Source organism: Vipera ursinii, assembly GCF_947247035.1.
Source record: "Vipera ursinii genome assembly, chromosome: 1".
Classification (NCBI taxonomy): domain Eukaryota; kingdom Metazoa; phylum Chordata; class Lepidosauria; order Squamata; family Viperidae; genus Vipera; species Vipera ursinii.
In genome coordinates this window covers 104802549-104829870 of record NC_139512.1, presented here as the reverse complement: position 1 = coordinate 104829870, position 27322 = coordinate 104802549, and the positions used below count along the sequence as shown (strand labels likewise).

Sequence of the window (27322 nt, the reverse complement as noted above, 5' to 3'; positions counted from 1 at the left end):
CCCCCAACAATCTGGGTCCTCATTTTACCTACCTCGGAAGGATGGAAGGCTGAGTCAACCTTGAGCCTGGTGGGATGCGAACCTGCAGTAATTGCAGGCAGCTGGGGTTACTTAAGGAGGCATTAGCCCACTGCTCCACCAAGGCTCTTTAGATTAGTAGTGTTTGGAAAAGGAACATTTAAAACATTTATGCCACTGTAGTCCCAAAACAAATTGGATTAACTGTTCCTATCATTTGATTTGCCCAAACAAGATAGTGGTTTATTTCAATGGTTCCCTTCTTGGCTGTGTTAATTGAAATACAAAAGGATTGATCTAGATCATGAACTTACTATGGAACAAAGAATTAGAGTTACACCCAATTCATTAAGTTTTCTAGTTGGATTAGAGCACGGGTGTCAAACTCACCACATCACGTGACGTGTCGCAACGTATCGTGACTTTTTTTTGCATTGCCAGAGCTGGGATGGGCGCGGCCTCTGTATGATGCAACCGGCCCACAGGCTGGCAGTTTGACACCCCTGGATTAGAGTAAAAATATGGGACAAAGAATTAGAGTCACACCCTGCTTCATTAAGGTTTCCAGTTGGATTAACTATGTTTACTCTAGAATAAGAAATAACATGTGGTTTGGCCATTAATACTCTGAACATATTTGAAACTGATAGTTATATTTTCCCAATCTGGAAGGAACGGCAACTGGAAAATTAGGGGTTTCTTGTCTAATTGAGGTTGCGGCAAAGGGTGGAGCAAAAGGTTTACAATAATCTTTTGCATATCTTGGTTTGATGAGTTAGAAATAACCGTCTGAATGTAGTCAGTCTAGTAGTTTATAGAAAGATGGAATATATGCAAACTTATTTTTCCTGAAACTCCCAGTGAATGATAGGTCTGAGATTACATTGTTAAAATAATTTCTATGTATATATTGGATACTATCATTTTGAAATGCAAAATACTTTGACAAAGAAGTTTTACTAAAAAGTGTTTTGATAAATCAGGAAGCAGTTCCTATATTGTTAAAAAAAATATTTCAAAGCCCTTCCAACTGCCAATGACAAGATCTGACTTTAAAGTAATTTCTACTTCTGTCTCACATAAGATGCTGTGACCTATGTATACCTTGAATAAAAGATATATGCTTTTCATGTCAGAAGTTTTGTTTTATTCACATGCAGATTTAATCAATGAATTCACACCTATATTATTAAACTGACAGAATGTTATTAACTGAGAGTCAATTTTAGTTGTTAAATTTGTTACAATTCAATATTATAGTTTGTTGAAATCCAAGAATTGTCCATGCCTATTTCCATGATGCTTTTGACAATTAGTCTTAATCAGCAAATGCTATTTACTTTGCATGCTAACCTAGGACCATTTTGCTTAGCAACCATTTTGCTTTCAACCTGAGGCATAGATTAAAGCCCTTAAACAAGATGAGGATGATAACTTTTAAAATTATGTAGAATTTATAAGAATTATTTTCATCTAACATTGATATAAATTAATTTAGATTTAGGCTTCCTTCAGCACAAATTAGGATTTGTTCATAATGAGGTCTTTTAGATTGAGCTGTTTCAGAATTAGGCTTTCTGGCACTTAAAAGTCCACTGAAGTATGAACGTGAGCATCAGATATTATTTTTTCAAAATAGCTTCTGAAGACAGCAGAATTCCCTGTATGATTAATTATTCACAAATTGGTTCTTTTTTGTCTTTTAGGAATTGATAACTACCCTGTATATTGGGTTTCTGGGCTTGATTTTTTCTTCATATTTCGTGTATTTGGCTGAAAAAGATGCTGTGAATGACTCTGGCGATCATGAATTTAGCAGCTATGCTGATGCACTTTGGTGGGGAGTAGTAAGTATAAAAGTATCAAACGTGATATGCTATATTTTTAATATAGGAAATATGTCACTATCTAAATTATTGGAAGAAAAAGTACATCGTGTTCTTATTCAGACACTTGTGTCTAAACTACAATTTCATGACAAGTCATGTTCAGGTTTTTCTGTTTTTGCTTCCTTCTATTAAGGCCACAAATAGCTTAGAATAGGAAAGTGCAGATTCCTAAACTCTAAACTCTATCAGATGGATCACCCAAACTAATTTCATTGGGAAGGTTTTGTTTCTACAACTAGAACTTATTGTGTTACTTGAAATGAAACATTTTAATTTTCCTGTTAACTGTGGGTTATTAAAAACTGTTGTCAAATCACATTTAGGATTAACAACAGTTGAGGGTTCAGGCAGAACACTCAAATAGAAAGTTCCATTGTCAAAACCATAATGGTGATGCTTGACCAAGAAAGCAAAACTCATGCATCACCTCATTAATCAGAAAGAAGAGTTTAAATTATAGAATCTCAGAAACTAAATGAGAAAAACTGCAATCTTAATTTGTTCATGAAAAATAAGAAACCCTGTTAAGGTGAGGTTTCTAAGAGCTGCTTAAATTTTCTTTCCACAAATTCTGTAAGACTAATGGATTAAGGCTTTGCTTAAGAGGTAAGGTTGAAATGTCCATCTGTTCTTCATTTGCCATACTGCCCATTCTTTTCCCAGAGTTTGAGAATACCCTCCTCCTGGATTTTTCATGGATGTCTGCAAAGTTATCCCCTTTATATTAAAAGAACCAACTCTTTGCTTTCTCCAGAAGATGTAGAGGCAGGGGTCATCTGACTATATCTGTGCAGGATATAGGGCAGTGGGACTGAGCCTGCATCCTGACATGCAAGCTTCCTTCACGACAATTGTTTACCTTCACCTTTTTATATCCCACCTTTATATTTTTTTATAAATAAGGCAACAAACCTAATGCTCCTTCCTCCTACTATTTTCCCCAGAACATCAACCCTGTGAGGTAAGTTCGGCTGAGACAGAGTCATTGGCTCAAAGTCACCCAGCCAGCTTGCTACCTAAGATGGGACGAGAACTCACAATCTCCTGGTTTCTAGGTAGAGAAAGTGAAATTGAGTATTTGTATTAACATAAAAGAGCCCCACTGCCAGCCCCAGTCTAATCTTTTAACTTCTGTCTAGAATATGACAAAGAGGCAATATTCATGACTCCAGCACTGTTTGAGGGTTCGGAGAAATTCATATCACTTTACTGGAGTTACATCACTACTGATTTGAGTTCTGAACAAGTAGATTAGTGTACGGATTCTGAACTGTTTCCTTTGATTCCCTGCAATTTGTGTTTCATCCAATCTTCATTCAAGGCAGTTCTACAACCTTCAGCTGGCATCATACAGGCTTAGATGAACCCCACAACTCATCAGGTTTTCTGGTTGTTATTCTGTTCAATTGTACAAGCAGACAATGCCCACAAATTAGATTTGAACATACCCAGTTACCAAATAATTAATATGTTTATATACCATTTGCTTGATAAATTGGGAACAGGATGATAAGTAATACACTTACCTATTGTTTCTTATATGAATTCTATGGGCTCATTTTCACACTTCTATTTTGGCTCAGGCTGCAGGAGAATCCAAATATCAGATTTTTGTGGAAGCATTTCCCCATATATAATGGCTGAAGTGTTTATCAGGTCTTAATGTGAGCTGAACTTTTTTTTGACAAAGTGCTAGTCTGGCATTGCATAGAAAGTTGGTTTAAATCAGGATGGAGAGCCACATTCTGCCAGCAGTGTGTTGGTAGTTGCTGTTTTGGGTACATTACAATGCTTTCCACTGGTTTGTTAATATGACAGAGGTGGGGAACAATGGCCCCTTTACGACTTGTGGACTTCAACTCCCAGATTTCCTGAGCCAGCATGGCTGGCTCAGGAATTCTGGGAGTTAAAATCCACAAGTCGTAAAAGGGCCATTGTTCCTGTCAGGACCCACCCCAAACCACGTCTTAGGAAGACAAAAACTCTTGGAGTCAGTTCTAGTCCAAAAGGAATCTTTACTAGGACATGCTTGGTTGTGGGAATACAAGACAGGACTTAGTATTGTTTTACAAATTGAAATTTTATAAAGGGTACCCGGTTCAACCCCCCTTCCCTCAACCCCATTTGGTCAGCCCCCATCCTTCTACTTCGTGTCATCCCTTTCGTGGGGAAAAAAAGGAACTTCGAATCTTTATGGTTATTGCCTTCTTCCTTTCCAGAATTAAAAGAAAACACAAGCCAGATACCTTCTTCTCTAACCCTCCCTTTTGATCCCCCCCAGTTCAAAAGGTTTCCTTGGTCTTTGAAATAACGTAAGGCAGGCAGAATCCATATGGGGGGGGGATAATGTTTTAAACATACATTTATGAATGTGATATAAATGGATTCTGACAGTTCCCCACCTCTGTAATACGATGTTTGGCATGGCTATAGCTTTTATTGTTTCTAGTACTGAGATGATGAATTGTGACATTTTGTCATTTTATGGGCTATTTTCTGACGTCACAGAATTAGACTCAATACTAGCACACCCATTCTTTTGCAGCACTACTTGAAGATAGAGCTTGTTCTTTATTCATCATTTGCTCCTAGTTCACCTCATATTCCTCCTCCACAACTGTGACTGTCATCCAGGCTATTTTTAGACATGGGTTTAGTGCTACTTCAGACCAGTGCTAAACCTATATTCAGAAATAGTCTAACAGGTGACAGACACAGTGCTGCTACTTGACAGATGTCAAAACAAGCTGCTTCAAACCCTCATCTACTTTCATCTCCATCTGCTACACCCCATATTATGGAAAGTGATTGATGACTGTTTTCCTGCCAGCAGGTGATATTTGATGGAAAGGGACATTTGCCTATCATTTTCCGTAGCCTATCCTGCATTGAAACAATAAGGATAGTACTAACTGCTTGATTTGTTATTATGGCAGATGGGGGACTCAGCAATAAGATCAGCAAATTTTGTTTTAGTATATTTCTGCCAGACTCAAAAACTGGTGGATAATATTTTGGCCTTGTCTCTGTCTATAAATACCTTCCCCTTTTTGCTTCCTTGTTGTTGCAGGTAAATAGAGAATACAAAGAGATTGATGATTGGTCTACTTTTTAAAAAGGTTTTAAGGCCTTTGTAAAGGTTTTATATAGTATTATAGTATATGGGTTTCTAGAAGCATGACTCATGTGGATTTTTAATTTAAAATGGCATATGCAAAAAAAAAAAAATCCCACTACTCTTGGGTTTAAGGGAAGCATACTTTTAGAAGGCATAGTGTTGCTTTCTAGGTGCTGCAAAGCTTTTCTCAGTAAAAATGAAAACAATCAGCTTATACAAAGAAGAAAAACCAAATGTGTGAAAATACAACTCCATGCTACATACAGTCTAAAAAGCATACAATCTGAATACACCACAAATTAAAAGATCAACAGATAAAATAAATGTGCCACAGAAATTATAGGCAGAAGTAAAAACAACCTGAATTCCTTTCGAACCTTACTCAGAAGAAGATGATAAATAATTCCATTTATATAGAAACCAGAAGCCATTTTAAATGCAGATATATTGTATGTGAAAAGACTGGTGAAAATCATAACATCTAAAACATTCAACTGGAAAAATTACAGGTTTAAGAAACTAATAACCTCTTCCTTTTAAAAAAAAGATATTGCACATGAAATTTAAATAGCACTTTCTTAAGTGTTTGGATGGCTTCCAGAAGCAGAAATTTTTAACTGAACCTCTTGGAGAAGCCTGTGCTGAAAGGAATTGCTAATTGTGTGGAGGCTTCTGAAGCAAGATCTAAAGAGGATCACAGCCGCTGAAACAGAAAAGTTTCAGGAGTTACACACATTTCCTGCCCAACATTAGTTTTCAGTTATTATGACAAAGGGGTGAATAAGGCTATATAATTCTTTAATAAATGAAACAGAATTCTTAGTATCGCATATACGGTTTTATTAAAATGTAATATTCATCTTTCACACATGTATTTGCAATCTTCCTTAATATTTTAATACAGTTTAATATATTTACATACATATTCTTTTATATGTTATAACTATAACAGATTAGGGAATTGAGTTGCTATAAATAAACCTCCAATTGAGCAAAACCTTAGGGCAAAATTATGCTTCATTCTTCATATGCTTCTGTTTTTTTCTTTAAATATGAAGGACCTCAAAGTGCTTATGTTTAAAAGGTCAAGATTTACAATTAGTACTACAAGGGCTAGCATGTACTTTTTAGTGGATTGTATACCATTTCAGCTGTCCTAGAATAATTGTAAAATCCATTATGTAGTCTCCAAACTTTGTTTACATTTTCTTGCCTCACAAATATTGTAGTCAGTGCAGATACTTCCATTGACCACCACTCACATTTAATCCAAATTCCAAAATTGTTACAAAAAAGCCAAGAGTCTTAGGGTATATAAAAGGTAGTCAGATATACTGTGGACCATAAGTCATTTTACACTGAGAAATTGTTAAAAGGGTTGGCATATATCAAAAAGTTTCAGGCTATCTCAAAAATGCCCAAGAATTGCAAGGGTTTTTAACACATTACAATTGTTAATTGATAAAGTAGTTGTAATCTGCCTTACAACCTACGTCATTAATCTGTCTTCTCCTCCCTTTCCATGTCCTACCCACCTCCTCCCAATTAACATCCTATAACAGTCAAGTCACTCTGTGCAGCTCAGGAAAGCTTATGCCTCTTAATAAAATGCGTTAGCTGGAAAAACTGCTACCAGACTGCCTCTGATTTTGGTGAATTGGTTAATATTTAATTAACTACATCCCTAGTTACCCCAATTTAAGAAGATACCTGAATAGCAGCAATCATATATCAACAAGACCATAACATTTTAATTAAACAACATCATTCTTTTGTTTACAAATCACTCCTCTCTCTTGTCAGGCTTTGTTTGGGCTGTCATTGTTCTTTGTGATTTGTGTTCTTGTAACTTTCAACTCTAACCAGCTTTTGCGAGGCAGTGATATCATCAAAGTTTCAGTATTGCCAGATGCTTGGCCCTAAGCTTGCTGGGAGAGCAAGAACAGTGTTCTGTACATAATAGTGCTGTAAAACTATCCAGCTGATCAAACAAAGCTATTCAAACATTACCTCCTCTTTTAGTATGTTACAATTCTAGTTTTGAAATAGCATAGACATGTGTAAAGAGAATAAATAACTTCTTACATATAAACCTCTTCTGTTTTGTAAAGAAAACTTGATTGGAAACTATATTGGATCTACTTGACAGATAACAGATAGCTTTGTATTGTAATAGTTCCACTTATTGAAGTTTTTAATTGAAAACAAAATGGCTGATTTTTTTTTCTTTTTTGAAAGAACCCATCCCTTAGATACTTTAATTTTTTTTTTAAAAAATGCTCAAAGTGACATTTAACTGGTCAGTGTTAGAAATAAAAGGCTGAACCAGAGGTACCTTTGATATGTTATAAAAATAGTCAACATACCTTTAATTACAGTCAGTGACCAGAATTCTACATGTAGTCAAATAATTAAATAACAGTTTCTATTTTGACTAAAATTACACAACATAAAATTATAGCTCAGTAACTGAGGCAATCACAGCAACCATTATTGCTGATGTAGTTATATTCAAGGAAGTGATATTGGACTGGTCTGTTAAACTAATTCTACATAAAATAGTTCAGAATTGCCTGGGTACTTTGCCCAGAATTTGAGTTATAAAACAGGCCCTTCGTCCTTATGAAGTAAGCACTATAAAAGAATGTGATGTATAGATATGATAAATTCTTCTCTCCAAGAGATTATCTTAACTTGTATTTGTTGAGAACAGCTGTCAGGAAAATATTAAAATGTGCTAATGTTATTGCTTTTGGAAATTTAGAGATAGTTACTTGATTTTGGTATCTGGCTAGCCTTAAAAAAGGCCAGTCAGGAACACTTTCTGGGTAGAGTAGATTAATCCAGTTTGAGTTTCTAACATGTTATGTTAAGTGCAGTTAGTACCCAAAAACAGAATGACCTCTCTGGAAAGTCCGTAGTGTTGCAATTTTTGAAGGAGTGTTCTTTTCCACGCTGAGGTATAATTGTCTACCATAAACCAAGTCTGCAGATATTCTAAAAATACAGTAACTTTAACCTGTGGGCAGCAGTATAAGCAATGTGCCCATCTGTACTTCAAACCTGTCTCCGTCCTTTGCCCCATGTTAGTCACATATTTGAAATATAGTCCTAAAAAAGGTGGACTCAATCCTTTCTAGAGGATGGCCCCAGCTGAGCATCAAACAGAAGCTGTATGCAGTATATATGGTACAGCAATAGCCAAATAAATCTTTAATGCTGCTGGTCTTCACCATTCTGGTGAAGTGGAAAATAGTATAACTATAATTATACTGCATTTGGTATAAAGTGATGAAAGACCAAGGCCAAATGTTTAAAGAATTATATTTCCTGTAACCAATAGGTATGCTGTCTAGATCACTTTGCAGAAATTAAGATTTTGTTTTTATTACAGTTGATCTCAAGTTCTTCCTCAGAATAGTAAGCATGTAAGTCCTCAGAGTTCACTTTAGTCCAATTGATATTGTTACTATATCATCTGCATATGATAAGGCTGTGAAAAGCCCATTAGCTAATTTTGAGAGATAATCCTCTAAATTACTCATTTTTATCACAAAATAATTGATGTACGAATAAAAGATCAGGGGAACCTTATTTGAATATTTGTTCTGTCTTTTTCTTTACTTTAATCTGTGCTAAAAATATGTTCCACAACAGTGCACGTTTAAACAATATTCCAGTGCATGTTCAAATGAACATTTTCGGAAATATTTTCTCGCAAATTTGTTATGTCCTACCATAAACATCCTGAATATTGCAAATACATGTTTGAACCAATTTAAAGAATTATTTCAATCATTAAATTCATTTACACCACCTATCCCTAGCTTGTTTCCCTACTTTTTCTGTTATTATGTAAATCTTCCCCGCAGCATTTTTCACCTGGACTGGGATTCCTTTGTATAAAGATCTTTCCATACAGTAAAATAAACCCAGAATGATTGGATTGGAGCTTGCACAGTTTTTTCTATAGAGAAGAGTAGACTTTGGGCAGGATGCCTTGAGACTTCATGCATTGTAAAATTTTCCAAGTCATGAAGGCTTCAATTAATGCTTTGAATTTACAGTACGTTAGCATGAGCTCTTTTCTAATTTCATTTCCTATGCACTTTTCTTTCCCCTAAATTAAGGTTCTCCCATTTGTGACAGTGTAATGATAGGTTTCTTTCTTACCCTGCAGATGCACGAGGTTGTGGGGGTATACAAATAACTGACATAACAGCTGTCTAAACATTTTAATGTACAAATTAGATACCAGCACCCAACTCTGATTAGTTGGGTTACTTATTTTGGTTACTATACTTGGCCTGGAAATCTAAAAGAGTTTATTGAGATGGAATGGTGAGCTATTTTAGGGAAATGTTAAGAGGACTGGGCTAGGATTCAAGAAATTAGTTTTTATGTGGCCATTTGGCTGAAAAACCTTTTGCTTCTTTATGCTGCACTGTATCGTAGGAGGACATTAATCTGTCTCCCTAGATTTTTATGCTGCTTGGTAGCATAGTAATAAATAAACGCCGTATTGTAAATTTACAGTGCTAATGCAGAAAAAAAAGATAAAAATGAGAATGAAATATGAATATAGAATACTACATGAGGAAAAATCATGATAAGGCCTGGAAAAGTCTTAGCATAAGTATAATTACAGCTATAAGTATTTATATCTGGTGAACATCTAGAGTTTTATATTATGGTAGCCCATAAATATTGGAAATTAATAATTTTTAAGGGGAGGGATATTGGCTTTGTTTAGCTATTAAAGAGCCGTGTGAATCTGTCCTGTGGACACTCCAATTAGTTTGCAGATTTCCATTCTCCCTGTTTCTGCCCATCTAGGAGGAATCATTCTGGTATCTTTACTTCTGCTTTTTGTTAACCGTAGCGACCCAGATCATCAGATTTATAAATTGCAGTTACTTTTTATAAAACCAAACCACAATTTAAAGATGATCTGTTATAAGCCTGAGGAAATAATAGCTTCCATATACCTTCTATGGATCACATAGGAGGAAAAGATGGAATGCATAAGCCCAGGAAGTAAGTAGGCTTGTTCACATATTATTAAAACCACATTATTATGATGTTGAAATATGATTGTATGGAGTTTTTCATTGTACTGGAAGGCACGTTCTGAATCCTATTATAGAAAGTGGCAATTCAACTTTCCAAACTTCCTTGAATGTGGAACACTAAAAGCTAGATATCTATACATGGAGTTGTGTGTGATAGATTCCTCTGAACTATGAACTATGAAAGAAGGATTTTAAAAGACTAATGGAAGTTGATTGACATGACCAACCTGCTCCAGTATGTGTGCAGCCATTTAGCATTACTTGAAGGCAGAATACATGACATTTGTCTTCTCACCACCAACCGCCTACCAGGAAGGCAACTTTTAAGGCAAAAATAGGGTTTTCTCACTTTTGCTGATGGAAGTGGTGATTTCCAGATTGCATGCTCTGTAGGCAAACACCTCGATTCTACCTGATTACTGTGCTCTGTGGCAGGAAGACTTCTTCAGAGTTCTAATCCCATTTTAGGCCATCTGGGTGATGTTGGGCCAGTTCTATTCTCTTGCAGCCCAACCTACCTCACAGGATGGTTACTGTGGGGAAAATAGGGGAAAGAGAATTAGGTATGTGTGTCATCTTGAGTTATTTATAACATGAAAAACAAAAACACAATTTCACTTAAAAAATGTCCTGCATTATTTATAAAAATAATGCAGGACATTTTTTAATTGAAATTATGTTTTTGTTTTACATGTTTTTAATGAGCTAAAACTGAGCAGATTTGTTCCAAGTGCCTCTTCCAGCCCATGTAATAGGAAAGAGAGAAAAACTCAGGTGGGGCTGCCTTCCTTCCTTCCTTCCTTCCTTCCTTCCTTCCTTCCTTCCTTCCTTCCTTCCTTCCTTCCTTCCTTCCTTCCTTCCTTCCCTCTGGTCTAGGAGCTGTTTAATTAAAAAAAATAACCTACTAGTTAAAGGCTGGGGTATTACTGATCTAGATATTACTATGACCAAAGTGAATAAAGGGGTTGAAATCTGGATTTCTTAAGCCTTTTTCATTTCAGCCACTTTATCCCTGGAGTCCAGCACTATAGTGCAGAACGGCTCTAAGAAGCAAAATGATTGGAGAAGCAGGACAGATGCTGTTCTGAATCTACATCGCCTTATAAGCTTATTAGTTAATTTGCATATATAAGAATATCCAAAAAGACATTTTTCTGAAAAAAAAATACTATTTCATCTTTCAACGTATGGAAACTACTTTTAATTTCTTGTGAATAAAAACTTTTCTAGTTTGCATAATAGAAATATGCAAAGATAGTTTATAATATATATACTTCAGAAATACTTTGAAATATTAATAAAGCTAGATGACTGTATTGTAATCATATTTATTTCTTGATTTCAGGTGACTGTTACAACCATTGGTTATGGAGACAAGGTGCCTCAAACATGGATAGGAAAAACCATTGCATCTTGCTTTTCTGTATTTGCAATATCATTTTTTGCCTTGCCTGCAGTAAGTTGTTTATACTAGTCCAAACTTTTTTTTTAGCTGTACATACATATAATATGATAGATTTTTATTAGCTCCTATGTAATATAATTTAACTATACATTAATTTTATGAACTTCTTTTACATTGCACTGAATACAGCTTACAGGAGATAAGAAATTGTTATATTAATTGCCATAAGGTCAAAAGCTAAAATATTAATTGGAATAATACCAATTTAGATTTAGTTTCTCACCCAGCTCCAAAATAACTCTGGACAGCTTACTTGAGTTAAAGAGAGGAAGACACCCCCCAAAAAAACAGGAAACATAGAAAATAATAAACATTATATCAGTAAAACATGATGTTACAATTATTACTTCAAAGTTCTCTGAACATTTGGTAAGATATACATAGATATGTATTTAACTATGCTGTGATTGCCCTGCGATCTTGCATTCCATTGCTGTCACATACACATCCATACATAAAAACACATACTTACTGTAATATAGAGTAGACATAGATAGATTCTGCAATTGTTTTTTTACTATCTTCATTTAATTTGATGGCAACATATGTTTTTGATAATTCTTAAGGAGGAAAAACATTTAATATGTGAGGCTATTGCACAATTAATCACAAGACATAGGTGAAAAATCCTTGAACTATTCAATAAATAGTGATCTACAGTCTCCCCCACTTTATTTAATTCCTGAGGGGAGGGAATTTTGAGTGGAATTCCTGAGTAAAATTTGTTCAAAAAAGGAAGCTTAAGCAGCTCAGAAGTTGAGGGTGATCAAGAAAATATGTTAGCAGCATTAGCAACAACAACAATTGCACTGTTTTGTTGCCATTTTGCAGCAATAACAATTCAAAGCACTGCCAAAACCAATTCAAAAGTTCCTGTCACTTATGTATTCATTTTTCTACCAGCCCCAGAATGTCATGGCTTTACTACTTAAATATGTTAATACTCATATATCTAAAATATATTACAAACAGCAAGAATGAGAACTACTTTGCTATGACTTTACATTATGCAGCAGTTGTTCTAGCAATTCTTAAGTGTGCAAATGCTAGAGAGTATAAAATGCTACAAATATTCCACCTCAGATAGAGGTAATTGCAGGGCTTTTTTTCTCATAGAACGCTCAGAACGGAGTTCCGGCACCTTTTTTGGATGGAACCTTGTAGGGTAGGCAAGGTGGGTTGTATGACGTGTGTGAGTTCCGGCACCTTTTTCTTTTACAAAAAAAGCACTGGGTAATTGGATATTTCAAAGATGATGCAGCTGTCAATAAACGGGCCCAAATTCATTAATATCTTTGCTCCAAATTCCATGGTAGCTAAATTTACCACAAACCTCACATTTTAAATTGTATTTATGTAATTGACTGATTGGTTTATTCTACTAATTTCCTCTGTTCCTCAGGGAATCCTTGGTTCTGGTTTTGCTCTGAAGGTACAACAGAAACAAAGGCAAAAGCATTTCAACCGACAAATTCCAGCAGCTGCTTCTCTTATTCAGGTGCCTTCATGCTTAAATACTAGTTTTCTTACATATATTACAACTATTAAAAAGCTAGATTTGGTGTTATTTTGTGAAAAGTTGTCAGGAAGATTGTTATTATTTTCCCAGTAATGAAACAGGGCTGATGATTTTTCAGTTTTCATCCAGTTTTCATTCCTACTACAGAAGGAAGCAATATGAGGCTTTGAGTCATAATTGCATTTTTTTTAAAAAATATTGGATCAGTTAAATAACTAAATGTGAAGGATGCTCAGTAACTTATTTGAACTCTCATCTCATTCTGAATTAGGTTTGATTTGCTTCATAACTGGCACGTGTTTTTTTTCCCTTTATCCCTCCACCCTTCTGCCCCTGTTTTGAAATTTCTACAATTCCTGACTTAGGGTATGCTTTATAAACATAAAAGTATATCCTAGTTTAGATAAATTCAGGCAGCCTGAGAGATGCATGTCTGTTTTCTTGCTAACTTCATCTTCTGTGCGTTTCTAACAAATATTTTAGACAGCCTGGAGGTGCTATGCAACGGAAAACCCAGATTCTTCCACATGGAAAATATATATTAAAAAACCTTCCAGAAGTTATCACTTGTTGTCTCCTAGTCCCAAGCCAAAGAAAACAGGGATAGTGTCGGTAAGGAATACTTTTTTAATTTCATTTGACATTTTTGATTGAATAACTTAATAGTTAAAGATGGTGGAAATGAAGTTCTTTCCCATTAAATAGGTATTCTGGTATGTAGCCTTGATGAATATTTTGACCAGAGTCTTTCCAAAATAAAGCATCCATGCAGAAGATGTTATTTTTCATGTAGTGTTACAGTCTTGAATTGAGAGGCTGGTCAGTCTGCCTACCTGACACGACACTTTTATAAAATTGTGGGGGGCTGTGTTGTCTTTTGTGGTCCCCTTCTCTGTTCAGTGCTTCAAAATACATAAAAAGCTCTCTTGTTTCAGTGACAAGCAGAACCGGGGGCTGGGGGGGGACGCACGGGATGGGGCAATGTTATTCTTCAAAAGGTTTTCTTTACAAGAACCTGCATCAAGCATATGCAGTTAGTGAAACTGAGGAATTAAAAAGGGTAACAATGGCAAACTGTTATTTTACAATGTTTTGGAATATGGCTCAAAGGGATACAATATTCCTCCTGAAATATTTTACCTTCATGGAAGTGCCCTGAGTCCGGTAAATGTAGGTATAGTCTACATCTGAATACCATCTAAATACATTTGTATTTCAGCCAGAATCTTGAAGTATATTCAGTAGAATATACATCACAGGAATATAGAAAACATATGGGGAAATTTCACTTCATTTGGGCTTTTCCTATGGATTGCCTGATATGCAATGTCTCATATTATTGAACAGAACAGAACAGAATAGAATAACAGAGTGCTTTGGAGAATAGCTTGACTCCCTCTTCTTTCTGGCAACCCCTGAGATATTGGAACACTATTATCATGTTACCCTTTAGTCCTTCTTTTCGATATATCCAATTCCAGCAACCGTTCTTGATATGTTTTAGCCTCCAGTCCCCTGATCATCTTTGTTGCTCTTTTCTGCACTCTTTCTAGAGTCTCAACATCTTTTTTACATTGTGGTGACCAAAACTGGATGCAGTATACCAAGTGTGGCCTTACCAAGGCATTGTAAAGTGGTATTAGTATTTCATGTGATCTTGATTCTATCCCTCTGTTAATGCAGCCTAGCACTGTGTTGGCTTTTTTGGCAGCTGCAGCACACTGCTGGCTCATATTGAAGTGATTGTCCACTAGGACTCCAAGATCCCAGTAGATTTTCAGTAGAATATTTCTGGCAATGCAAAGGAATGGATCTGGTAACTTTTTAACCATATGCATAGTTACAGATACATAGTTACAACAGAATTAGGAGATCTTTTACATGATTTATGAAGTCTCTTCGCCCTACACTATGGGCAAGAATAGGGGAAAGCAGTTTTTGTTTTTTTGTTTTTTTTTTAAAAAAAGCTTTCTATCTTGGCAAAGAGGAGGAATTGTGTATGAGGTGAGGTTTTTTCTTTAAAAAACTTCAAAAAAGGTGATTCTATGTTCTTTATATGTGTGGTTTTTAGCTCCACTTTAGTATCAATATTTCCCATTTAGGATTTTTTAGGGGAAAGAATCCCTAAATAAATTTGTTATATTCTTCTTCTTTAAAAAAAATAAAATAAAATTCCCAGAATGAAAACAGGATAGAGACACATCTAAATACTCCAAGATGGATTAAAGACAGCACTTCAAAATAAAGTTAAAAAATAGCTACTAGGCACCAGAGAACCAAACTGTAAATCGTTATGGGTCTTTGGTAACATTTATTAAACTGTGTATGTTATCTCCAGAGAATCATAGAATTCTAAGGGCTCATCAGCCCCCTGCACACTGCACTTCACGTGCCTCAATAGGTGATTATCGATGACTTCACAGAACAACTCCTGAAACTCCCATCGGATATCCAAGAGTTCAGTGCCATTCTCAGAAATAATATTGAGCTGGGTAAACAAGTAATTTCTCATTAAGGACTTTTAATTTTGTTGTAATAATGGATACATGGATGGATGGATGGATAGATGGATCGATCAAAGAATAAATATATTTGTTTGTGTGCCTGTGTGCCTTCAACATTTATCACGCTTAGCATATACATGTTATATAGAGAGAGATGTATGGATATAGATATATACAGTCATGCTCGAAATTGTTGGCACCCCAGAAATTTTTCCAGAAAATCAAGTATTTCTCACAGAAAAGTATTGCAGGAACACATGTTTTGCTATACACAGGTTTATTCCCTTTGTGTGTATTGGAACACAACAAAAAAAGGGAGGAAAAAAAAGCAAATTGGACATAATGTCAAACAAAACTCCAAAAATGGGCCAGACAAAATTATTGGCACCCTTTCAAAATTGTGGGTAAATAAAATTGTTTCAAGCATGTGATGCTCCTTTAAACTCACCTGGGGCAAGTAACAGGTGTGGGCAATATAAAAATCACACCTGAAAGCAGATAAAAAGGAGAGAAGTTCACTTAGTCTTTGCATTGTGTGTCTGTGTGTGCCACACTAAGCATGGACAACAGAAAGAGAAGAGAACTGTCTGAGGACTTGAGAACCAAAATTGTGGACAAATATCAACAATCTCAAGGTTACAAGTCCATCTCCAGAGATCTAGATTTGCCTTTGTCCACAGTGCGCAACATTATCAAGAAGTTTGCAACCCATGGCACTGTAGCTAATTTCCCTGGTCGTGGACGGAAGAGAAAAATTGATGAAAGGTTGCAACGCAGGATAGTCCGGATGGTGGATAAGCAGCCCCAAACAGGTTCCAAAGGAATGCAAGCTGTCCTGCAGGCTCAGGGAGCATCAGTGTCAGCGTGAACTATCCGTTGACATTTAAATGAAATGAAACGCTATGGCAGGAGACCCAGGAGGACCCCACTGCTGACACAGAGACATAAAAAAGCAAGATTACAGTTTGCCAAAATGTACTTGAGTAAGCCAAAATCCTTCTGGGAAAACGTCTTGTGGACAGATGAGACCAAGATAGAGCTTTTTGGTAAAGCACATCATTCTACTGTTTACCGAAAATGAAATGAGGCCTACAAAGAAAAGAACACAGTACCTACAGTGAAATGTGGTGGAGGTTCAATGATGTTTTGGGGTTGTTTTGCTGCCTCTGGCACTGGGTGCCTTGAATGTGTGCAAGGGATCATGAAATCTGAGGATTACCAAAGGATTTTGGGTCGCACTGTAGAGCCCAGTGTCAGAAAGCTGGGTTTGCGTCCGAGATCTTGGGTCTTCCAGTGGGACAATGACCCCAAACATACGTCAAAAAGCACCCAGAAATGGATGGCAAGAAAGCGCTGGAGAGTTCTGAAGTGGCCAGCAATGAGTCCAGATCTGAATCCCATTGAACACCTGTGGAGAGATCTTAAAATTGCTGTTGGGAAAAGGCGTCCTTCCAATAAGAGAGACCTGGAGCAGTTTGCAAAGGAAGAGTGGTCCAAAATTCCGGGTGAGAGGTGTAAGAAGCTTATTGATGGTTATAGGAAGCGACTGATTTCAGTTATTTTTTCCAAAGGGTGTGCAACCAAATATTAAGTTAAGGGTGCCAATAATTTTGTCCGGCCCATTTTTGGAGTTTTGTTTGACATTATGTCCAATTTGCTTTTTTTTCCTCCCTTTTTTGTTGTGTTCCAATAAAAATACACAGGGAATAAACCTGTGTATAGCAAAACATGTGTTCCTGCAATACTTTTCTGTGAGAAATACTTGATTTTCTGGAAAAATTTCTGGGGTGCCAACAATTTCGAGCATGACTGTATATACATGAAATAGATATAGATACATACACACAGAGAGAAATGCATGCACACATACACACATGTAACAACTTGCCTACCCAACCTCCAGAAATATAATATGTAACAGAAAGCAATATGTAATATACTGTTTAGCACTGGTATTAGGAATAGTGAGTGAAGTCATCTTCTCATTTAGACTTGATTAATGACTGTGATTATTTAATGTACAAAGCTTACAGTTTTCTAAATAATTGCACAGTGAAGGTCCATGATGATAAATGCCAGTTGTAAAGCCAAAACATGAATTTTGAATTATAATGATTACAACTATTTACTCTTTATTTTGTCTATTATGATTGGAATCATATCATTATATTAAAGAAAGTGGAGGTAAATTGTATAATATTAGCCTACATAGTTATTGTAATTTATTTAGGGTTTTTTTCTAATTTGAAACTATCCTATGGTGATGAATTAAAACTAGATATTAAAGGATTGGGGTTTGCTTTTTAAAATAATATTTAAATACTTGGGTTTTTTTAGGTAAAAAAGAAGAAAACCAAAGTAGAAAAGGATAATGGATCACTTTCTCCTGATAAAATTTTAGCTGTTCCACAAATCACATTTGACCATGTGTTGGAGGATAGGAAAGCTGATATTTTTCCTACGGATCCCTATGAAAATTCTGGTAAGACTTTCAGTTATTTATTTGTTTACCAGAAGTAAAATGGCCATCAAATTAGAAAAACCCAAATACAATTTTCATGCATTAAAATAAGAAGCTACAATCTAAACCAAACAATGTTATTGGTATGTTATTGAGTCTTAAAATGTATACTGTAGTTGTAATAACTTCAACTCCACATATCTTGAAAGTTTTTAAAAATATTTTTAAAAATATGGAGTCGATTACAATTATCTGTGAAAAACGGCACATTTGAATATGTGTCAGGTTACAAGTTCTCATCTAGTTCTGGATTTCTCAATAGTTTATGCAAGTCAAAAAGTGTTAAAGCTCTCTTTCAATGTTTTCTGTGCACAACTGCTACTAACCTTTAATTGGGACTTCTAACATTTGCAAGACAAGATGCTGACTCCAATTTTGGAACAAAAATCTCCTTTCCTCCTGACATCTATTCTTTTTCTCCCCCTCCCCCCTTTTCTCTGTCTTCTGTTCTCTTGAAACTCTTACAAGTATACAGGAGAAACAGGCTTGTTAAAATTTCTTGGTAAGTTAAGGAAGCTACCTTTACCTATGGCATGCTGGCTTATGAATTTTAACATTGCTTGCTGTGGTTTCCATACACTCTCACTACCTATTAACTTAGCATGAATTGCAGGAAGCAAAACTGGCAACATTTGCCATCTTCCTATTATTGTAATTCACCTATTAAAGGAGGAAAACAGCTTATTTTTAAGATGGTACGATAAGTTCCTTTCTCATTCCTATAATTGTGAGACAGAGGTAGGTCAGTTCAGTATGCCACACAGTGGATAAGGATTCAGTGTTCTTGCACCAAAAATGTTATCCAAGGAAGCAAAAATCACATTTCCCCTTTTCAGCTCCTCAATATGTTCCAAAACTCACCAAGGAGACATGAGGGCCTGGATGCAGAGGGAGAATTATCCCCTATGGATTCCATCAGTGAAAGAAATTTCTTCAAAAATGAGAAGAACCCTGGATGTTAACATTTGTAGACCATCCCAATCATTCCTGTTATGAATGGTGTACAACAGACATGTCAAACACAAGGCCCGGGGGCCAGATCCGGCCCGCGAAGTGGTTTCATGCAGCCCGCGAAGCCATCCTGGAAACAGGGAGGAAACGGCCCCCACTGCCTTGGCCCTGGCCCAGAGACCCTCCTTCTGCCAGAGACCCCCAGATCTGTCCCACTCCTGCCCAGGCCCCCATAGGCACCCTTGATGCGAGCGATGTAGAGCTGCACACGCCCACCCAGTAGGCCATATGCACTCTAGCCACGCCCACCCAGTTGGCCACGCCCACCCAGGCCACACCCACCCGGCCCCTTGAGGGCAACCGCAATGCTGATGTGGCCCTGAATGAAATTGAGTTTGACACCCCTGGTGTACAAGAAAACAACTAAATATATTGGCATGCTAGAAGCAGTAAAAAAAAAAACCCACCACCTCTCAGTCATCCAAGGTCTGCTTGAACAGAGCAGTTGTCAAAGCCTTATGAAATGCAAGGTGGTCAGACATGAAAGCTACTGCAGAGGCCTGCCCTCTCTGTTGATGTCTGGACAGGGTTACCTTGGGCAAGGCAGTTCCTGATATATGTTATAATTATTGTAGCACTGTTTATTAGAGTATGCTGCGCAAGATTATGCTTTTTTATTTGGCAATAAATCCCACTTGTATAATACACAAATGACACAGCTGATGCACGTCTCTTACTAGCAGTTTTAACTGAAATGATAATTTTAAAAACTTCTTTCTTTTTTTTTCTTAATGTTTTCTTTGATGCCATCACTGAGCCCCAAGATCACTTTCTCCTTCTCTGTCTCCCTGTTCTGTCCGCTCCCCCTTGTCCTTTTCATCTGTTTATTCAGACCGACAGCATTCCTGGACATCCTTTTCCACAGAGCAACCATCTCCCAGTTCTTCAGGTAAACTCAGCTATTCTTTGCTACTCTCTTAAACTGCCCGATTCAGAACCTGGAGGTTGGCATATTTAGTATGGTTTGAGGGGAAATTTGCATTTTCCCGCCTGGCATGGAAATCATCTTGCACAGTCAAAATGGCTCTATGTGCTGCATATTTCATCCTACGTGTTTCTGACAGATTACCTCTGAGAAAGTACATCTCTTGATAGAAAAAAAGATTACTTACCTCTGCTCAGGACCACATTAAAACCCTTTAGGCCCTAAGTATTATCACGTTGTGATAATAATCTAGACAGTGAGGGTTATAACGGTATTGCTGGGACCTATGTTCATCAGCAATTTATTGGGAATCAGTCACAGCAAGCAGTAAAGTTTCAGTAAGTGGTTAAAGCAATGGATTAGGAGTAGGGAACTCTGATTTAGGGACAGAAATGAGCTGGCTGATTTTGGACAAATCATTTTTCTCAGCCCTAGGAATAAATTGGTGGCAAGCCTCTTGTGAAAAGAAATTGCCAAGAAAACTTCAGGGACTCTTCCATGTAGTTTTCAGGAGTTATGACTGACTTAGAGGCAAATAAAAAAGTAAATATTGAAAATATCTAATGGTGGAATCTATTATTTTTAACTTTGTTGTTACTTTTAATATTTTCATTGTTTTTAATTTAAAATATTTTTGTAGACACCCCCAAAAAAGTTTTGTAAGCCCTAGACAGTATGTTTATTAGATGGACATGCCTCAACTTATAAGATTTTGGAGAAAAAAGTGCTATTATTAAGAACATTTAAAAATATACTGTATCTTACTCTGTTCCTAAAGTATTACAAGTTAGTGGGCATATTCAGTAATATATGTACTCTATTAGACAGCCCATAGTTTAAGTATAATATTGGAATAATTCGAAGTGTTATGCTTTTATTTTTGTCATAAAATTCCACTTGTTAACTATGCTAATATCAATAATTGCCTAAGCAAAATACCGGTACTTTCATACTTTTATATGTCTTTCAGTGGCGTAGCGTGGGGGGTGCAGGGGGGGCTGGCCGCACCGGGCGCAACATCTGGGGGGGGCACATTAGATGCATTTTACTTTAATTACATCAGCATTTTCATAACAAACAATACATGTGCTTAGGGGGTAAGGGTTTCTTTAACTAATCTAGTGGAAGAGACTCGAGTGCTAAAATCCACGGGTTAGGGGGCGCAAATTACTTGCCTTGCCCCGGGTGCTGACAACCCACGCTACACCACTGATGTCTTTTAAGGTTCATTATATTTCTTTCTTTTTGTTTAATATATAGTTCTTATATCTAAAAGCAATATATCTTGCTCTGTATTAGAAGTTACTGGACATATCCAATAATATGGACAACCCCTCTAGTTTAAGTATTATTGAAATAATTCAAAGAGTTATGTTTTCTATATTACCAAAGAAAAAAAAATAGTTTACAAGGGCAGACATTTATGCCATAATTCCAGAACAAAAACAATAATTAAAAATCCTCATGTCCTCATTTTCTTTGTATGCACCTGGTCAGGGATACCATTTCTTCATATTATAAACTTACTGTCATGCTGCAAACATTGACACATTTGATTCTGCCTTTTAATTATTTTCTCTTTATTCCTCAATATTTTACAGCTTTTAAAATGTTTTGTAGCCCTTAGTTATAGATAACCTTTACTTGCCTGTTTCTCTTCCACAGTTAAAAGGAACTCTCCATTTTTAGAGCCACATACAGGACCATTTATTAGAACAAACAGCTTTGCTGATGAACTTGACCTGGAGGGGGAGACGTTACTGACTCCAATAACTCACATCTCACAGTAAGTCACAGGATTCTGAATACCATTAACCCGGATTAGAGTGCAAGCTAGAAGAAGATAAACTGTAATTGTAGAACAAGCTTGTGTAGAATTTACCAGGCGGGACTATGGAACAAGCTTGTTTTTATCATTGCATCCTTGCATATCCAACAACTTGTGCAAAAATATCTTTAGGATATTGTTTTTATGTGAAACTAATGTTTTGATTAGACAAAGCAAAAACAAATTGTGTTGCTTTCTAATGAAGAACATGTAATTAATATTGAACATGCATTGCTGCTATCTCATTAGGACAAACTAGTTAAATGGAACAGTCTGAAATTATGCCTTTCCTGACATCTTACATTAGTTTTATAATATGCTGTATTCAAAATCCTTTGGCCAAGGTTTTTCTCCTTTGTTGAACACAGTTTTATACAGATGTCTTTAATCTATTGGGAGAGATAAAAAATGGTGTTGATTACAGATCACAAGGATGATATGAATAAGGGGGAAACAGAAACTTGCCTTCGATGTGATCATTGAATAGTCTGCTCAACTTTAATGAAAGTAGGCTGCATTTGGCTAAACTTTTACACTTTCGGATTGACCTTATTAACATAATATATTTTTAGACACTGAAAATTTTGCAATGAATTACCTTTCTATGTGTATACAAATATAAAAGTGCAGACCTTGCATAGATTACACATTTGCAGTATAATAAACACAGAAGTGATTACCAATCACAAAATTCTACATGATAAAGAAATTCTACTTGATAAAGAAAGCTTTTTTATGGTCTGATCTAAATATTCTCTCATTCAATTCTAATTCATGTCCTGCTAAGCTTCTGAAAACCAGCATTTCAAACTTAACAAGTTGCTTTCTTACAGGGCATTCTATGGACGTATTCTAAGGTGTCTACTGGTATATACCCCAAAGATAAGCTCGACCTGTATAAACCAGTTCACATGTCAAAGTCAGATCAAATGCAGCTTTGTACAGCTTGATTCATGCTGTATACAAGGTGCTTCACCCTGAGTAATATTTTATAGGCCAGCTGCATACCATTGTAAACTATTGGTAGAAAATGAAGGGCTTTGCAGCTGGTAAGAATAATGTGCTGTTGAATTTTGGACTGCAGCACTGCATATAAATTAATATGCCCCATGGGCCTTGGAAATGAGCATGTATGAAAGAAACTGATGCCATAACCACAAAAGGTGTGTATAAGAGCTGCTGGGTGGATTGGAGGCATGCGCTTGGTCAAGAGTATCTGCAAACAGATTTCACCTGAAAGTGTAAAATTACTTCTCCTTGACAGGCAATATAAATCAACTGGCAACAATATTGATTATCTACAGTACCATTAGGAAACTTGCCTGGTATAAGTCAGATTAAGGAATGTGTTTAAAATATCTGTTTCCACTTAGTTTGAAAAGTTTGATAAACTTGTGCAGTTCAAACTTGACAGTGACACTGTATTGGGTATCTGAGAAAATAAGGAACAGTAAACTGGCAGCAGCCTTGTGAAAAATGTCATGATTTAAGAAGTCTCCAGAGTCCCTCCGGTTCAGACTTGGGTGTGTTTATTAAGCATACTGGCTGCATATTTGGAAAGGTGAAACCAGAAGAATATATGACATGATCCAATATAAGGCTACTAGTGCAAATGTGCAACAAAGGTTTCCCTGATTTTGGAACGTGGTATCAAGGAGAGTTTTTTGTTCATAGTAATAGCTCTGCATATCGTTTCTGGCCTCAGCTAAATTGCAACAATTGTTACCCAGATCTATGAAATTGACTTTACAAAGTTATGTTATTATATTTTGCCCCAAAATATTTTTCCACTTCACTTGGTTGCGTTATAGAGTGCAGGAATCTTCATTTTGTTGTACTGATTCATTATCAGCTAAAAATACTTCTTGTGATGTAAATTTATCTCATGGAAATTTCACAACTTCATATAAGCTCCACATAAATTTTATTAATGTGTAAAATAAATATTCATATGCCTCTATCCCAACATTCCTGTGTATGAGAGTCATTGGGGTATACATCTAGGAGGTGTTGCTTCTTCTCTGGAGGTAAAAAAAAATGATACCCATGACAGATAATTAGCCCAGGCTGGGTTGTCTCAGAGCAGCTCAGTGACTAAGATGTTTCCAGTAATGTCATGCTCAAATCTGCCTGGCAGTTTTTCACAAGTTTACGTTTCCTACAAAAGAAACATTTTTTTCTTCTCCACTGCTTTAAGATGCTTGAAAATTTCTTTTAAGTGTGGAATTTTTGAGCTTCGTTACTTGGTGGAAATGATAGAGACAGCTACTGCTAGTATTGTGGTTTTTCTATTTAGTTTCAAAACACACTTCTCAATCTGAGAAAATTATTCCTCCCTCTCTCCTTCTCTTTTTTAACCCTGCCCATCTCACCTAACACTTTATAGGAGGTGCTCCTTATAAGGTTTCTCCTTGGAACTTAACCAAAGCACGGGAACCTGGGAAAGATGCAAGCTGCTAGAAAAATTATTGTAGAGAAAGATCGTTGGTATACATATGTTTGCTGCTCTGTAAGTAAACTGAAGGAGCAATGTGATTTTTCCCCTTAAAAGCAAATTCTGTTTCAGCAAAATGTACGAGAAATAATTGGGGGAGAAATTGCACTGCTTGAATGCTGTTATCTGCTGCAGGGTTCCTATCCCATACAAAGATTTTTAAGGTACAAACAAAGGGATCTTTTCTTAGCACTTCCCCCATGTAGGAAAATCAAAGGAAGCAAAAGGAGATCCAATATTCTGTGCCTCTGTGTCACATAATCCCCCAGAATACTGTTCACTTCCAGTGCATTTCCAATGCAGCTAGAGCCTCCAGCATGGCAAACGGGCAACGTAAATAGGAATTAAAAGTTATTATTTCTCCTTGAAAATATTCCTCTCAAAATTCCTAAGAAGGAAAATTGTTCTTCAGGAATGCAAATATGTATGAATTTATCTAAATAGAAAAGAAGAACAAGTAATTTTTCCAAATAAAATCCACAAATGCCCAAAGCCTAGTAGCGTATGTGAGTAGTAGAGCTTCAGGAAACACAAAAGAGGGGTGCCTATCTTCAGCACTGCCTGCCATTTGCATTTTTCCTGGCCTAGGATCTCCTGTGGTCTTGCTTTGTTGAGTGGAAGTGAAAACATGGACATCTGCCAGGGAATAACAGATAAAATGTGCACAGTGTCATGATATAAAGGCTGCAATTTATGTACTTTCATCTGGTATTGCAACACAAGTGCGTAATGGTGGCATGTAGTCATTTTGGGATTGTTGTGGATTATTGCAGTGTGACTGAGTGGAATGTGCCACACTATATTGCAAGTAGGAAATCATATTTTAATGCTTCCACAAAATTAATAAATAAATAATTATGACAGGCAGGTAAAGGATGATTTAGAGTACCTCTTCAGTCATGCTAGATTTCAGTCTGTGATTAGAGTGGTATTATTTGCTTTATTTACAGGGGAATTCTTCAAAAGCTCTATTCTCATAATTCGGACTCGTAATTCAAAAAACATATATTTCTTTTTGAAAACAAAAGATGTGAATTAAATGCCCTTGCTAAAATAATGTTCTTTGTATTTTTTTCACAAATGTTTTTTGTGTTTTTCATAACCCACTCTCATTAGTTATAGAAACGATACGTCTTCATCTAATAGGACATGTGTATTATTTTATGCACATCAATGTTCAGAACCTAAGTATTGTCACTAATCAGAGAATCCTAGGGCTGTAGTCTAGAATGAGAAATTTAAAAACATCAGAAAATTCATCATTGGCAACCCATTTCTGCAGGGGGCGGGGAGGGAAAATGAATTACAGGCATTGTGTAGTAAAGATTTTATTGTGGGTATTTATATTTTCAGCTTGGGTGTGTGCTTTTACTAGCCTTATGAAATATGATGATGAGGATACAATATAGGACTTGTAAGTTGCTTAGATTTATTTGAAAGGAGTGACATAGAATGCATTACTGTTGCACTATTCCACATTTATTGCTATTTAAGAATCAGCAGGCTGTCTGCTACTTCTGTTATTTTGAGACAGTGCCTGAATTTAAAAAGTACATGGTGCTCAGAGCAAACATTTGTACTTATCTGTGTACTGGGATCCTTGTTTGCACTGACTGGATAGCTTATATTGTAAATGATTCTTGCTTTTATCTTCCTCTCTGATTTCTAAAGGTCTTGTAAAGTCTCAGCAAATACGGCTTATTCACTTTCAAGTGGTCAGATATAATGACTGACCTGCTGTCACCAGCTCTCTGTGTAACTAACAACATTTAAATTGTGGTTGGAACACAGACAACTTTATCATTCATTGGCTATAAGGATTTGCAAGTATGAAGCAAGCAGGCACCCAGCCAAAGATCACACAGGAGGAAGTGATGTACTCTCCCATCATATGTTCAAAATTTTTAAGCACAGGTTTAATTTTATCCTCTTTTTTGTTTAGTTGGATTTTGGCTGCATGATGGTACTCCATCCCTCATTTTAGACATAGGAAAAATATGAAACAATGCTCTTTCAAGGCTAATCTCATACTGTATATTAGTTTGATAAAGTCACTGCTGCGCCTTTATGTGTCCTTTTTAAATCTATGTTGCAACCGACATGAGGAAAATTACTTCATTTATGGAAAAGGAAGAAAGGCAGGAGTCTATAGAAGCATATACATAAACATAAAAGTGTACCCAAAACTGAACAGAGTAAAAAAAGACCTTTAAAAGAATATCTGCTGACATGTGAATGAGGACATCCTCATAAGTAGAAACCCAAAATGTGATTCACATTAGGAACAATGGTTGAAACTTTACCAAACAATTATTGTTGTTTTAACCATTTAGTGGTGTCCACCTCTTGGCAACTTTATAGGCAAGGGCTCTCCATGCTACCCTGTCATTAAGTTCAGCTTATTAATTATTCTAGAATCAGTACTGAAACGGATGTATCAGTGCCCCAAATATCCAATTTTTATAAATGCCATTTTCTGAATTCACAAAGCACCTTTAAAAGGTAACTAAATTATGTTGCCTTGTTATACAGTATATGTGATGCACTCATCACATGTATGACAAGGAAACATAATTCAGTGATGGCCTTTGCATTAACATTTAAATGCAGATGTTCCACTTCCTTTAAGTAGTAAACACACTGCTCCTTTCCCAGTGTAAATTAATATTATGCTTTATGCTTTCTAAATAGCAGCATGCTTTTTATTGGTGTCAATTAAAGTAGTATCCAGGTGTTTTCTTATTCAGAAGTGCTGGGCTCATCTAATCAAAATCTAAGAAGTTCTTTGTTCTGAAATATTAGCTTATTTTGGACATCACAAAAAGTTTTGGAGGAGAGATAAGAAGAGGCCCAACATTTTGTATTTATTTATTTGAGTTATATTGCTGTAGTCAGTGGATTTGGCTTTTCTGTTATGAGGGAAATGGCTTTTTGGCTGTGATGTACATAGCATTTGGC

The 27322-nt window shown here is 36.2% G+C and overlaps 1 protein-coding gene across 1 annotated transcript in view; it reads left to right on the top strand.

Moving 5' to 3' along the window:
- Window positions 1-27322, top strand: part of KCNQ1 (potassium voltage-gated channel subfamily Q member 1) — a gene marked incomplete at its 3' end in the record, with an annotated part of 409143 nt that overhangs the window by 113551 nt on the left and 268270 nt on the right. Inside the window, exons 6-13 of the mRNA XM_083348468.1 lie at window positions 1725-1865; window positions 11443-11553; window positions 12965-13060; window positions 13565-13693; window positions 17923-18067; window positions 18582-18608; window positions 19950-20006; window positions 21708-21828. Of these exons, the coding sequence (XP_083204594.1) occupies window positions 1725-1865; window positions 11443-11553; window positions 12965-13060; window positions 13565-13693; window positions 17923-18067; window positions 18582-18608; window positions 19950-20006; window positions 21708-21828 (827 nt within the window). The remainder of the gene's footprint in view (window positions 1-1724; window positions 1866-11442; window positions 11554-12964; window positions 13061-13564; window positions 13694-17922; window positions 18068-18581; window positions 18609-19949; window positions 20007-21707; window positions 21829-27322) is intronic.